This window comes from Boleophthalmus pectinirostris, unplaced genomic scaffold (genome assembly GCF_026225935.1).
Source record: "Boleophthalmus pectinirostris isolate CB_2022bp ecotype Guang Dong unplaced genomic scaffold, ASM2622593v1 HiC_scaffold_2, whole genome shotgun sequence".
Lineage (NCBI taxonomy): Eukaryota > Metazoa > Chordata > Actinopteri > Gobiiformes > Gobiidae > Boleophthalmus > Boleophthalmus pectinirostris.
The window spans coordinates 28157103-28173535 of record NW_026571152.1 but is presented as its reverse complement, the minus strand read 5'-3'; the positions used below and the strand labels follow the sequence as shown (position 1 = coordinate 28173535).

General features: G+C 38.8%; 1 protein-coding gene across 1 annotated transcript in view; it reads right to left on the bottom strand.

The window, feature by feature from the left end:
- The window catches only part of cdh13 (cadherin 13, H-cadherin (heart)), a 326125-nt gene that overhangs the window by 288932 nt on the left and 20760 nt on the right, over positions 1 to 16433 (bottom strand). The window contains exon 2 of the mRNA XM_055155478.1: positions 12843 to 13054. Coding sequence (XP_055011453.1) covers positions 12843 to 13054 — 212 coding nt within the window. The remainder of the gene's footprint in view (positions 1 to 12842; positions 13055 to 16433) is intronic.

Here is a 16433-nt window from a genome sequence, read left to right as displayed (position 1 = left end):
CGAAGAGCTGAACCAATCCGAGATGTAGCAGACTGCATACGCTATCCTCCTTTGGACTTCCTTTGTCAAATACAAACTTTGCATTTTTTATTGCACCTTTAATTTGCAAGTTCATCTCCCAGAAACAACAATGATCGTTGACAGGCATGTTCACTCTCTACTTTGTTTGCTGTTGTGCCGGCAATTACTTGGACACCACTGAGCGTTCCGGTGCATTACATACGTCACGACCAAATAGCAGAGATTGGTTAGACAAAAAAAGTACCCATCTACCGTCGAGCGATGCTGTGAGGTCAGACAGTTTCCATGAAGTGAAACCAGCTGATGAATCAGGCTATTATTTGACACCAGTCTCTTGCTATTTTTGCTACTTATTTTGAATTACCATTTATACTGTATTTTTTATTTCTTGTTTTTATACTATACTGTGATCTGAGGGCTACTGTGTCCAAAAAAATTCCCTTGTGGATCAATAAAGTTTGTCTAAGTCTAAGAGAGCAGCTTTTTTTTTTTTTTTTTTTTTTTTTTCTTGTGGAGGACTCAGCTGTGGGGCATTTTGAAGCTCAGAGAAGTGGTGTGGTAAAGTGTGGTAAAGCAAAACCAAGCCGCAGGGTATTTTTAGAGTACATACTTGACAAGGTAGGGCCAGCATAGATCATGTGGCTAACTCTCTGTGCTCAGAGGCAAGATGCTGAAGGACAATGTGAATCTTTGCTATTTTTGAAGGTCACATTTGAGAGCCAGACATTCACTAAAAAGACAATGCATGTAGTACTTGGTTTGAAATAGTTCCAGAGGTCTCAGAGAGTTCACTTCCAGGAACACTTTCACTAAAGACCAGCTGAGATCTGATTCATAATAAAAAGCATAATTCATGTATGGTTTACATTTTAATTATTAAAGGCATTGTGTAACTTTTCTGGTGGAGGGTCCTTAAACCTTTGTATCTTTATGGAGACCAGACCAAGTTACAGGTCAGATCTGTGGAGAGGTAACCCTTCTTACCATCAGAATGCCTGTTTTTCTAGGTATTTTTGAGCTATAAAACCACCTGTAAATGTAGGATAGAGATGTTTAATGTCTGTGGAACATACAAGGCAGAGCAAAGACATATCCATACAAACAAGAAAGACAGAGCACCTTTAAGAAAACATTTGTCATTTTTGGCTGATGTCAGTTGTGCACAAACCAGACTCCTGTCCCTGCCCATGGAGCTTGCAATTGGAAGGGGAGCAGGGCCAGTCGAAAAGTGCCTAAAATCTTCTAAAATGTACCATGTGTCACCTGTTTACTTTCTTTACACAATCTAGATAGTGAGGTGCTAGACTATCACACCACAGGCATTATAACACTAAGGTTTTAAAAATGAAGTAGGGCATCTCACCTTCACTTCATGTACACCACTTTGTATGTCATTTTCTTTTCGCACTCTCTTTCTTCTCACTTTCTTCTTTTTATGTGTGATAAATAGTCTGCCAGTGACGGTACAAGAGACGGAAGCCATGAATCTTTAATGTGTCCTGTTCATAAATTAGTACTGCACTATCACCCTTGCTTCATCCCTAATACATTTGCCTGTCTTAATGATCATTAGACAAGTACCAATTGTGTACTAAAAGTGCACTGCACATACTCTTTACAATAATGGATACTGTAATGGTGTAAAGCTTGTTGTAAATGTTGTTCCCCCAGCCTCTCACTTCCTTTTTATCCAATTCAAATTTTTAGTGTGTTATTAAAACTATAAGTTGCTCCGGACTATAAGTCGCACTAGCCAAAAAATGTGTAATGAAGAAGAAAAAAAAACATATAAGTGGCACTGGACTATAAGTCTCACTTTTGGAGAAAATTATTTTGTAATATCAGAGACCAAGAATTGACATTTCATCTTGAAAGGCAAGTTATAGTAATAACAATAGAACAGAAAACAACAGGCTGTTAACATCACATATGAACAGTTCTTCAGATAACTATAGCATAAACAACAGAACAGAACAAGTTTACCAAACTCTCCATCTCACTCCAAATCACTAAATCCATTGATTTCTTCATCCTCGGTGTCACTTTCTGACAAACTCCAGGACCTCCGGAGGTAAATAGAGCGCAGCTTCCTCTTCTTCATAGTTGTCGTCAGACTCAGCATCAGTTCCAGTTACAATTATTCCGGCCTTTCAGAATCCCAACAGGATGGTTTTGGTTGTCACTGTCGCTCACGCCCAACTTTCTTTTTGCTTCTCGATTTTCAGCTGCATATTTCCCTACTTGCAGCTTGTAATCTGCAAAATATGATTTTTTGGGGGGGGCATTTGTGTTCAGTCTTCTCAGTTGTCTTTAAAAGTTTGTTTATATTCAAAATTTTCAGTGGTACAGAAGTAATGATGTGATCGACTGACATGATACAGACAGGACAGTGGCTCTTTCTGCCGGAGACGTGCAGTAGAGTGAAGTGACAGTGGTACAAAAGCAATAGGAGTAGTAGATACTGACACACAAGCCTAGGCGTCCTCTCGCAGCTGTCAGTGTGAAAATTGTAATATATAAGTCGCACCAGAGTGTAAGTTGCAGGACCACCCAAACCATAAAAAGTGTGATTTATAGAAAAATATTTAGATTCAGATTCCTCAGTGTAGCCACCTTTTGCTTTGCTTTGCTGCAAACCCTTGACCATCTCTCATGATGAAGTTTCATTTCAGAGGGACCTTGTCAGAGTCCACAGTTCGTATGCCTTCAGTGAGATCCAGGATGTAAATAGTTGTGAAAATAAAGATAATAAAATATCCAATAAAAAAGTGTAAGTTTTGACTGGTAGTGTACTCTAATTTCATGCATAACTGTCCCTATCCCAACATGCGATGCAGTGACCATTAAATTAAAAAGTGCTCCTTCTGCTGCACTTTCTTCCATTACAACTTTAGGTTACAAACACTATCCAGTCCAAATGTTTACAGTGTGTATGTGTACAGGGCTTTTGTCATTGTCACTGGAGCCAGAGCTACTGTGGCACCGATGTCACGTCCTTGTCCAGTCTGCCATTTTCACTCTCTAAGCTATATTGAGAAGTGTCATTACTCATTTCCGACAATGTGCTGGAGAAACTGGTGAGGGATGGATCGTATCAAGGCCAGCCGTAGAGACAGTGCACGTAAAGCGATTTCAAATGGAACAAGCTCAGAGATGCATAGTGCGACCAATCAGTCACCTTTCGCTAATGAAGAACGGAACTCACTTGTGGCAATGTCATGAAAATATACACATACATCACCGCGCGTACAATTTTAAGTGACATGGTTAAATGGTCTGGGGTCGTTTGGTGTGATAGAAAATCCAGACAGCCAATTAATAAGCTTCATGCAATTAAAATGGGTGATTGCAGAAGTTAGCGTGGATTCATTCCTTTAACAAGAGGGAAACTGGTTTGAATTACACTTGGGGTGCCACTACGCCTGTCACAGTAACACATTTTGAAGTGCGATATATCACTACAGAGACATATAACGATAAATGATAATACTGAAACTACTTTATGCCACTGACATATAGTGGATAATCCCGGCAGAACATTTTTAAATGGACAGTATCATTAAAAAAGCATGAGTTGCAACACATAAATAGCAGAATTAACCATTATTTAGACCAGGGGTGCTCACACTTTTTCAGCATGCGAGCTACTTACTAAATGACCAAGTCATAAAGATCTACCTAATAAAAAAGCCAAGCAAACTGCACTGAAACACTCTGTTCCCCTTTTTTGGACCCTCACCCACAGTTTGAGAACCCCTTCTTTAAGAGAACTTCCTCTGGCACTTTACACAAAACTGTGAAAAAAGTGAAGGAAGATTTTTAAACCTGTTTTTCAAAGTTCCAAACTGGAGTTGAATTCTTTTCTGGTTTTGCAGTGATATTTACCAGCCTCTGCACATTTACCAAACCAAACGCACATCGTGACAAACACAGATGCATTTGTGCACTTTTGTGAGACAAACTTCAGCCAAATGTGGCAGTAGGTCTGTTCTGTAGATCTGCTCTATGCTGTAGACCTGCTTTGTGCCAACACTGGAACACAAATTTAGACTCGTTTTTGCTTCACGTTTAGTCTTGTTCTTCTAATCAGCGCGCACTGTGGAAGGGGCTTGTTTTCGCTGTACGCAGGAAGGTGAGAGCGTGAAAAGGCGAGGGGCGGCGTGCTGACGTGAGGCAGATGGACAGGTAGGATGTTTAGGAAGTTTAACCTGCCCTGTGATGCACGCTGGTACACGAGGGCACACGCTGTTGCAGACAAGCCGTGCATAGGGAGCGTGTGTGTTTGTGATGTGCCGTAGAGTCTCTGCAGGCTGCACTGAGACGCCCCACACGCTCTGGCACACCTGTACAAGTTTATTGCCAACATCAGCGGCCGTAATGAAATATGATCGCACTTGTTGAGTGTCAGACCTTGAGTGAGCGACAAGACCGAGTCCAAACACGAGTCCGAGACGAGTACTAAGACACGGCGATCTACCCACACGACCTTGGCGATCGACTGGTAAATCGCGATCGACGTATTGAGCACCCCTGATTTAGACAATAACAGCTCAAATCTGGTCGTATTCAATCAAAAACACCCAAATCTCCCCACTTTTGCAAAGACGATGTACTCACTATAAATATTCAGCTCCAAAATATATTGTTCCAACTTTCATATGTTCAACTTTGCCCATTCCAGTCATAAAAAGTGTGTCTGGCTGTGAAAGGAAGGGCATCTGGCATTGAAAATGGCTGAATCCAACTGATTCAGCAACAAATATAAACAGAATAACACTGACATTTCCTGTTCCAATCTCTTTTTTTTTTTTTCTCAAAACATAAAAAATAGGTCACCACATCGTCCCTCTTTTCTCATAGTTAGTACTTCAACAAAAAAAAGAAAAAAAAAAGAAAAGAGAAACAGATACTTATTAAGATACTAAAACTAGTATCAAAACTAGTTACTCATTAGAGCAAGTATCAATACTAAAAAAGTCACATTCACCAGACAAAAATGAATAGTTTAGGGCCTGTTTAGACAAGAACACTTGCGGGTTAAAAATGACAAAATATTTTATCGGAAGTGCCTTTCGTTTAGACGGTGGCAGCGTTTTTGGGGCTTAAAAATGCAAAAATCTGAAACCCTCCAGAGTAGAAAAGTTGAATACACTTCACTGTAGAGTTTCTCTCTACACTGCCCAAGACGCACGCAACGTAATAGTGTATCACAGCACCTGGCATGAATACCCAATCAAAGTCCACACACTTTTGCATCACCGTATGCACGCAGATTTCCTCCTAAATACGCTCATCTAAACGCGGAATAAAAAGTGAAGACGCAACGCCACATTTGTGTCTTCTGTTCAGACCGTCATCATATAAACGTAGCCTAAGAATGATCTTAAACTGTATCAAAACAAGAATAAGACCACACAGACTAGTATACGCCCGTGGACCACAATGGAACCTACATGGATGACTGAGGGATCATAAGACCACATAGTAGTATAAAAAAGTACTTTGGCTTAGTGTTGAAAATCACATTCTATTGTCAAAGTATTTTTTATTTTTTTATTGTGGTATTGGAATCGGTATTGAGTGTTGAGTCTATTCCTTAGTATCGAAATCAAACTGACATTTTTGTAACGTGACAACACTATGACGCATACAGGCATGACTCTCTATGTTGTAACTATAGAGAAGATATATGATGCATTAGTATCTGAGATATCTGAATCTGCTTTTAGAACCTCAAGCTTTTGTTGCTTTAACCAGTCATGCTTTTGTAATTGTAACATAATTATTTTTATTTGTTTTCAGTGTCCGACCCCCAGTTTAACAGTTTTCATACTCGTCAAGCACTTCTTAAAACCTCTCATTGCAACATTTAAATTTGGAGCAGTTGTTTTTGTGACTTTATTATCTAGTTTGAGCCCTTGGTGTGTCAGTTGTTTTGGAAACTTGTGTTTATTATCTGTGCTGACCTGAAAAAGTCATTCATGTGAAGATGCATGTTTTTTTTCTCTTGACTTCCATCACACAGGCTCCTCTCATGTGCAGCAGGTACTCAACCCACGAGAACGCCTTTTAACTACAGCTACAAGACCCCAGCATCTTACCTATCATCTAATTTTAGGCTCCTCTGCTTCTCTAGTTATTGCTTATTTTTCCATCCACTTTCTAGAACAGGTTTTGAAGGTGAGCACACTTCAGTCGTCTGATAAGTTTTGTTTTTCCAAAATAAACAGCACTTATTTGTTCAAGCGCTCAGAGACCTTTGCAAAATGTCTCAAAACAATGTTATTTTGCTTAGAAAAACAACATCTTCAAAATTTATTCAACAAGAATTTTTTAAATCATCTCAGGTGTGCTCATAATAAAATAGAAAATAAAAATAAAATATAAAGGCTGATTGAGCGTGTCACTGGTCAGCAGCAGCAGTGGTGCAGTGGGGAGCTGATCTTATGCCAGCTCCAGGAAGGCTTGCCTTGAGTTTCAGCCAGTGTGTTCATTATGGAGGCTCTCGAAACACTTTTGGGCTCAAGCTTTATTGATATTACAGTAAATGAGGATTCTGATTTTATACACTTCATTACATTTCATTGGTTCCCAGCATTCCCATTACGTTCACATCAGATGGGCCAGTTTGCCAGTTCAGCTTTTAGCCTTGACTTAAAATCATCCTCATGCACACAGCCTTAGGTTTATTTACTAGTAAACACGCACTAGTTTGAAGAGGAGGACAGAATCAAAATAAAAGTAGCATTTTTTTTCAGTCTATCATGAAAATCTAATAATGGAGATAAAAGTAAAATGTATTTATGTTGAAAATGTTAAACTGTCACAAGCATTTGTACTGATACATAACACATGCTCTAGAAGAATGCCCTATCGTGTTTCCAGTATTCAAGGTTTTGGTGCTACATGCCTGGCTGATTACCATCGGCACTGCTGAGGCACCCACTGTTCCTGACAAGTTGTCCCAGTGGCAGATGGAAAAGACAAAATGTCCATGAAGTCAATATTAATGTTGAGGGACAAGAGAGAGGTTCATGTGGACAAACCTGTTTTTAGAGAAATACTGGACTGGTCACCTGTGCCCATACTGACATTGTGAGGAGCTTCAAACTCCAGCGCTGAAACTGAGGAAGAGGAGGATAACAGAAAGAGCTGCACGTGAGAAGAGTGAGAGAGAGAGAGCGGGAGAGTGCAAGAGACTGTGTGGGAATGTTGTTTTGTTTTATTTATGTCTCCAACTAAATGTGTCTAAATGTTATTTATGGTCCTCATCTCCGTTTGTAAGTTCTTCTTGGTATATTGTTTTGTCTGTCGTAAAATATGTCATGTTTAATACATACTTTGAATTATATAAACCATTTGGAGATTATTTGGATAAGAAAACAGAAGTCTATTCACATTCCACATATTTAGCAGCAATAACTCTTATTCTTGCAATAATGATATTAGTTTAACTTGAACTTCATATCTTGTTTTCAGTGAGGAGATCGAGGCCAGCCTCCTGAGACAGGCCAGTTGTTCTTACAATACTGTGAGAAAGCCCCAAATTGAACACGCTTTTATTGGGCTATTAATATTCACCCCAATTGACATGCAAACAAGTAGCAGCAAAGTAATAGCCAGATATTGAGAGTGAGCGAGAAAGTTCAAGCAAGGCAGCCGTTTGGAGACACCAGCGAATGTTATTTTTCATTTTTCCTCTTCATTACCTCTGTACACTGAATAAAAATACGAAGACATTTTTAGCAAACAACACAGAATGATGTGAACTCCGGTGAAAGAGGCACACAATCAACAACAGAATGAACAAACAGCTGCTGGAGCTGCTGAAAGCCTGAATGGGACAGAGAGACAGATTATATTTGTTGTGCTGTATAATGTGAGCCCTTGTGCAGTGGCGGTACTATGTCACATCTTCCTCATCCCCGTAAAGCCTTACTTAACATTGAAAGCCAGGTTTGAAAAAATTCTATTTGCAGCTCCAGGAAGAGGATTTTGCTCCGAATGCAATATTAAGGCTACAAAATGGATGAAATGTAACAAAAGCACAAATAAATATGCTTTTGGACCTCTTATCAGTTGTTACATTTGAATGGGGCCTGTTTATTTTTCCCCCTGAAGGCAAGAGAATGTTCTGCATAGCTGTTGTTCCGCTAGCAAAACAACATGAATAATATGCACAAAAAAGTCCATATCTCGAAGCACGCGTTTGCTAAATTGAAACGCATTCTTCCATTAATTCACATATTGATCGTTTGCAAAAAGGGGGGAATAAATTACACTTTGAATTCCAGAGTTTTCGCTCATAATAGGGCTCATTCATCAGCTGGCTGCTGCTGCTGCTGGCCCTGGGTGTAGAAGCAAACTAACAGCTCGAGAAGGAGAATTAAAAAGGAATTCGCTCCACCTTCATAGGCACAGCACTTATCAATTATCAGCAGCCAATATCCCCCGCTACGACACCATTCGCTACGCCAATACGGACACAATGGAATATTTCCGAGGCACACGGAGAAGACGAAAACAAAGCGTGGTGGGGAAAATGAAGAAAGGAACATAACAAAGAGGTCTAAGAATGCAATTTAGAGATACATCTGTTGCATGGCGTGAGAGCGGAAAACAGCAAATAGCATATTATCCGAGGGATTTACTGATACAATCTATGGAGTATTCTAAGAAGTGTTAAATCCTTTACAATTAAAGGTGCATGACATAACCTTTTGGTTGGGGGTCTGTCACCTTCTGGTTTCTGTGGATATGGCATTGTCCTGCTTAGAATATTCCACAATACGACATTAAACAGATCAACCTGACATTTATTCAGTTACAGGTGGTTTCTGTGCTCAAAAATATCTATAAAAACAAACATTCTGACTGTGAACGGGGTCACCTCTCCACTGATCTGAACCGTTACTTGGCCTGGTTTGGTCCCCATGAAGGCTTAATATCATACTGTGAAACATTCCAGACAAAACAATAACATCTCCATGAAGAAAAACATTTGACAGATCCTCCATCAGAAAAGTTACACAATGCACCTTTATTGTTTAGAAAAAGTTTTATTTTTCATTGTGCAACATCAGACAGTCTCTCAGCAAAAATGTCCATAATGGCCGTTTTTAGTTCCTTTTTGTTTTCAGTCTTTTCATACTGTGCAAATTGTTCACAATTGCAGTTTCTTCTTTTACTCAAGTAAATGGCTTTTAAATGTGCACTCACTGGCAAAATAACAGTAATTATATGCCATGATTATTACTTATAATCTTATGTAAAACTACAGGCTAAAGAAATTGTGTGTCTGCTTTTTGTAAAGCACATTTACACGTTAAAGAGAGATTATGTAACTAAGTCTGCCTGCTACCTGCTTGTTCTTGGAGATGTTGCTTTATCTTTACTTTTACATAGTGGTTGGTTGTAGCATATGGCTCACACAATGAGCTGAGTTTAGTTTTTTGAGTTTTAAACATCATATTATGGGATTTTAACCAACTAAGAAGTGCATCATGTGCAGTTCAAAGGACACAAGTAAGGGACTGTTGGATTGTGTGAGATGTTTGTTTGTTTTTCACGTATCCATGGATAATGAGCAAGTGGGCAGTCGAGGAGCTACATTTAAGATGCTTTTTACACCATATGTGGAAGCAAATGTGGCAGAAGACCTTCAGAGGAAATGCTCCGAGACCTTCCTTCATCACAACCATAACAACAGAGCAGAGTAAGAATGAAGCTTAAAAGAGGCCTTTTTTGTTGTGTTCACCTGGCTGCTGTGATGTTGCAAGGCAGACTTTGTCCTGGGGGCTGTTCCTCTCCTCAAACACACACAAACCCTACCTGACCAGTCCTCCTGTTAAACTGCACACAGACATTTAACTGAGACACAAAGGCGACTGAGAAGCACCATGTAAATGTTAGTGCAGCAAAACTTGAAACTCTCTGTCTCTTTACCTGGAATGTTTCACTATATGGCATTAAATTTACCCATCTTGCATTTATTTTATACATTTTTTCCCTAACCTGCTTATCTCCATGGAGATGGATAGGTTTAATACTTTAAGAACAAAGTAATATCATCTCCGTGGACACAAGCTGAAAAGTGTTCCTTCGAGTAGTCTTATGCTGCGTTCGATTATCCATCCGTCTTCCACTCAGATCTCAGGTATGACGTCATGTCGGCTGTTTTATTATGTTCCATGTGTCCAACTTAGAGAAAAACATGGACGCTAACCGGAAAGCTGCTGTTGCTTTAGCTTTGGCTGAGTACCAGGCGCTCCAAAATAAGTCTGTGCGTCAACTGCACAACGAATTCACGAAGAATTCAGTATAAATAGTATAATTCTGTATATTACTGAAGTGAAAGCTTTGGTGCCGCGTGATAGTAGATCATATTGGCCTGTTAGCTAGCAGGAAATGGGCTAAAACATGGGCACCGACTACCATGCCCATAGGCATTGATACGGACGCAGTAAGGTATTGCCATAATACGAGTGACTAAAATTGTTATTTAAACCACCAAAGCACCCAAACACAATAAAAACTGTTCATACTACAAGTGAACTAATGCACCTTTATTATTACTCAAAGAAGTAACAATACCACACAAAATGTAGTCAGTTAAAATCCCTGCCATAGTGATATATGTCAGCATAATCACAAAACCACAAACACAAGTTTTGAAGATCAGCACTTTCCACTTTCCTGCACTGCCCATATGGTTACATTAGTCAAGCCACTCCCTCACAGCGTTTGCTAAAAACTAATCCACTTTACTGCTCAGAGTCGTGCCAAGGTAAAACACCCATGGACCGGCTAACCAAATAAGGACCGGAGGAAGCACAAACAGATGAGAGCCGCATCAGGCCTAACTGAGCACAGAGGTTTATTATGGCTTTAGCTGGAGCCCAGGGAGCAGCAGGACACACAGCACTGGGGCAGGAGACAGATGATCCTGGGAACACCAACTGTACCTGATGCCCTCCCCAGATAACCCCCCTAATCCACTTAAACATGAGCACTGGGCAAGCAAATACACGAGGCTCCAAAGGTATATTTTTGAAGTTTGGAACAAGATGCACACATGGAGACACCGAGAAAGATGGATTGTTGCTGTAAAGTGTGATTAGAACCACAGCTGTTTTTACCCCTCGCATCTTTGAAGGTCCTTATGAATAAATTAAGATAATTAATGTGAGTGTGTGTGTGTGTACAGATGTGTGTCTGTCTGTGAAAATTAATATGATAAATGATTCTAAGAAAAAAAAAAAAACATAATTATGTACCTCAATAATACAAATTAACAATTCTTATCAGAATTTGTATGAAATTCAAAAATAAATTAATGTTTCTGGCAGCTGCATCTCTGATGTGACCAGTTCTTTATGTAACATGAGCCCTGTGTTGTGGAAGTTGGCAGTGATTCTCCATGTTTAGGCCAGAGTCAGGACATGAACATAAACATAGGGAATCAGTGTTTCAGTTGTATGCAGCAAAACCTGGAACAATCGTCCTGAAGATGTGGTGCAGGCCTCGGCTCTGATAATATTTAAATCTAGGCTTTTAGCTGTATGCATATGACTGAAATATTTTTATTCTACACTTTCCTCTTTAATTTTATATTCATATTTTGATTTGTTTGCATTATGATTTTAATGTCTTCCTTACTCTGAACAGCACTTTGAATTACTTTGAATTGTGCTTTACAAATAAACTAGCCTTGCCTTAATATTGTCCCTCTGTCACACTCAGCTGTTGTTCTGCTGATTTTGGATCAGTCTGCTCATTTGGTGAAAAGATCTGAATGTCCATGGTTTTGCACTGTTCCGCATTAATTGAAATAATAATTATTATGATTATGATTATGATGAAGATTATTATTATTATTATTCTTATTATGCCCGAGCGCCAGAGGCTGGCGAAGGGCCTATTAGTATCGCAAAGCGATGCTCCAAGTGGCCCGAAAGTGAAATGGTGCGATGTGACTCGTCTGTAGTGACCAGGGACCCTCACCATGACGTAGCAATGCGGCAGAGGTTTCCGAAAATGTATAGTTTGTCGGCCAAAAAAAAGCGAACATTGTTCTCGTATCAAAATATCTCTTTCTTTCTTATTAGGCCCGAGCCCCGACAGGGTGTAGGGCCTATTGCTTTTGCTACAAGGAGTGAATGGGGAGAGACGAGCTCATGGGCTAATGCGAAAGGACGACTTGCAGCTTTGTCCTCAGTCGCCCCCGGCACGAACAGCAGTATCCCAGTAACCCACGCCCAAGACCTGAGCCATATTTATCACTGCTAAAATGAATGGAAGGCATTGGGAGGTCATGGGCGACCCCGACGAGATGGTGAATGACGAGCCCGTCAGTGCCCATGTGGCTGACACATGTTGGTTCTAGATTCTTGTGAAGATATTTATAATAAAAGCTCAAAGATCATGTTGAAATCTACCCTCTCAAAAACATTTATATGAATTCTACAGAGTGTATAATTTCAGCATGTAGCAGGTTGGTTTCACAAACACAAAGTAATGCACATAGGTGTCTCCCTAGATCATTATGCTAATGAGTGAGAAGTGAGGCAGTTGATGTGCAACATATTAACTTGTCATTAGAAACTGTGACAAGCACAAAATGACAGACAGCAAATGCCTCTCCAGAGGACCGCCTCATCACATCTACAGAAACTGTGTTATATGTAACCAACATTATGTTAATAGATGGAGCACATGCTCAGTTTGTAAAATGCACTCTGTCTGTCTGCATATCAAAGTTATATTTCGCATTGTCTGGATATCACATTAACATTGTTTAAATCCCCATAGCAGGTACTCACCCTGAGTGTGTGTGGCAGTTCAATGGGCGGTCCAATGATGTCCACTTGTGCTGTGTCGTCTGCATGTGCACTCACTCCATGGATGAACATCACAGGCCCAGTGTGAGGGACATCTCTGACCGGGAGCACGTTTAGGTCCTCATCCACCACAAAACTGGGCTCTGACACTTGGAACGTCACATCCTCGTTCCCCTCACAGTCGTCAAACTCCACTGAAAACATACAGAGTGAGGATTACTGCATAAGAAAACATCTGTAAAAGAAACATGGTCACTCCACATTCTATGTCATTTCACCGTCCCATCCAGGTAAATTATAGCATTAGAAAACAAACCAAAAGTAACATTTGTCTCTGCAAAAAGTCACATAAAATACATATGAGGATGTACCACAATGTGTCCTTTACCTGTAAAACTACAATACATAATTATACAAATGTGTTTCACTGCTTTGCCACTGAGATCCAAAATGCAAAACTAAACGCAAATCTTTAAACACATAATCTAAGTACAAATGAATCAACTCCACATTATATAGTTACTTTGCATCTTTTGACTCAAACATTGTACGAAACCTGTTATCTGGGTAATAATGAGTATTCTCCATCATGTGCGGTATTATTTATGCACCTGGTAAAACACGTTCTGTACATCAGGATACAAGCTAACATGTGCAATATAATGTATATTTATCCCCTGCAATCCATGTTTTTTTTTTCTATCCTCTCAAATTCCCTCACGCTGCAACATTATCCCTCTTTTTTTCACAGTTCTGACAGTTCATTCATCCCCCCAGCCTTCACCTCCGCTTTACCTCGCCCTCCCGTGATGCCCCTATAAGGTCCCATAGGAAGTGTGCTGGCACTGCCTTGTAACGTTAACTCAAACAAACACTGCAGGGACTGTATCGCAACATATGGTGTCTTATATAAAGTTGGATCAACCCTTTAAATTATTTATGCAAAATTATCCTGGGCTCAAAGCATACATTAAGTTCCATATGGCCTTAATTATTAATCTAACAGTGTATGAGGAGTTGTCGACTGCCTTGTTAGTAAAAAAAAAAAAAAACAACACTTTTTCAGTTTACTCCTGAGGGATACAAATACCGTAGCAAGCTGTCAAGAAACCAGAGTCCTACAGGTGCATAAATTATAGATTTTGTGTGAAACTTTCTGAAAGTTTTTAATATCTGTGGAATCTCACTGATAAAAGAGAGATCAATCATAATACTATTCATCCAAATTAGTTTGATGTATGATTAAGAGAAGCACAGGGCTCAATGGTGTCTTTTTTATTTCAAAAATTCTAATCCTCTATGATTTTGAGTTTTGAACATATAAAAGCACAAAAATTTAAGTCATAGTATTAGCATATCAAAATGAATAAAATACATAACTTTGCATCAGGTATGCTTTGCTCATAAAAGACATTTACCACATTGATTAATAGATTTGTTTATTTCAGTCACAGGTATATTCTGACATTATTCCATAAGCAGTAATATTCAGAATGCAGGAAGACTGAAAAGGTGTATGCTGAAGCTTGAAGGTGCATTGTGTAACTTTTCTGGAAGAGATTCCACTGCCTTTTTGTCTCCATACAGATTATTGTTTTGCCTGTAATGTTCCACAGTGCAATATTAAACTTATCTAACTCTGTAAGGTCCAAACATTTGTGAAGCCATAGCTGACGCTTTGCGCACCTTGTTCCACCTTTTAAAAAATGCCTCACAAATAAAAGAATCCATGGAGAGTGATCCAAGTGCAGTTTAAAAACTCTACTGAGGATTCACATTATTAGGACATACAAATACAAACAAAAAAGGGGAACTTTAACGTACAGGTGTCAGGAGGTCAAAAAACTGTCTCCACTGGCTCCAGTCCACCCTCTCCTGGTGCACCTGCACATGTCTTAAATAGGGAGCCATAGACCACAAAATAATACAAAAATTAAACATTACTTAAGTAAAATTATGATTAACATTAGCAATAATTAATTGAAGGAAAAATGTAAATAGATCAAATTATTTTGTAACAAATAATCAAAAAATAATCATGTTAACCATAAAGAATTACCAAAATACCAAAATTATGCATTTTAAGTAAATATTAACTCAAACTAAATAAGAATAATTATCTCAATAATGAAAAAAACTACAAAACTGGGTTTAGGCTCCCACAAACTCCATGGAGACAGACGGGGGCACAATCAAGCAAGTTACAGGTCAGATCTGTGGGGAGGTAGGCCAGCTCACAGCTCATATTTCTGTTTTTTAGCATTAAAAACAGGTGTAATTGAATAAATGCTGGATAGATCTTTAATGCCATACACATTCAAGGCAAAACAATAATTTCTATGGTGACAAGTACGAGGCAGACTATGTATCAGAAAAGTTACACAGTGCACTTTTAAGCTTATTTGGCCTACCCTTTATTCCTCTATGTCATAACATCATTCATGTTCATAAAAACAGCAAAAGTATGAGACATGTAATCAACCAGCTCAACACTTGTGCTCCCACACCACTAAAGAAATTACCACTCAAAGCAAAACACCACAAAATAATGCTTTATTTAAAAAGGGATACAAATGAACGGAGGAATACGTACAGTGTTAGAGGTACAGGGTGATGTAATGGATTGAAGAATACTATGCTCAGTTTCTTTAAATACAACTCATTTTGACAAGAATGTTTTGCATTTCTTTTGCTTCAGGCGATTTCATAAATCATCTCTTTTTGTATCATTTCTTTCTGCTTTAAACTCAGCATAGTACTTCCAGTGTGAACTTAAACACAGTTATAGCAAAAGATCAAGTCCTGTCTTTTCCTCCCAGCTCGAGGTTTTGATTTCTCGAGGAGTTCTCAGCTACTATGTCTAGTTAAAATCAGTGCTCTCAATTGTGTTACTTAAGTACACTTATGCAGGCAAAATATAAAAGTAAAAAATATCACATGAAAAAAATCTACTTCTGTTAAACAATTGAAGTGCCTGCCTAAAAATGTACTTTAAGAGTAAAAAGTAAAAGTATTTTACAAAGATCTTTGGAACAATTGAAATATCAAATGTAGGGATTTTGATAAAGAATTTAGCTGATAAGTGATTCAGTTGGTTTCTAAAATTTTCTTGCTGTTTTTGTGTAATTGTGCAGCATTTGGTTTGCTCAAAGTTTGAATGTTCACTTTCAGTCACTTCGGCAAGTCTCAAACCATAAAAAAGTACTGTTTTAGTTTTAACATGTACTGGAGTAGAACGTACAGATACATGCTGTCAAATATAGTGAAGTAAAAGTTGAAAGTATCCACTGTAAAATTAAGTAAAGTACAGATACCAAAAATATTGACTTTGTATTGTACTTTTACTTTTGTACTTCCTGACTTCCACCACTGGTTAAAATGCTTTAGTGTGCCAGTCACAAATTAATTCTGAAACCCATCATGGAAGTGGACAATATAGCCAACCGTTAATGCTTCAGTTTTGTTTCCAATTCTCCTCACTGTCTTTTTAATGGTTTTCTTTTCTATTACAAAAGCTGCACTTAACAGTCACCTTGTAGAAACAATAGCGATATAGTGTCTATTGAGGGGCCA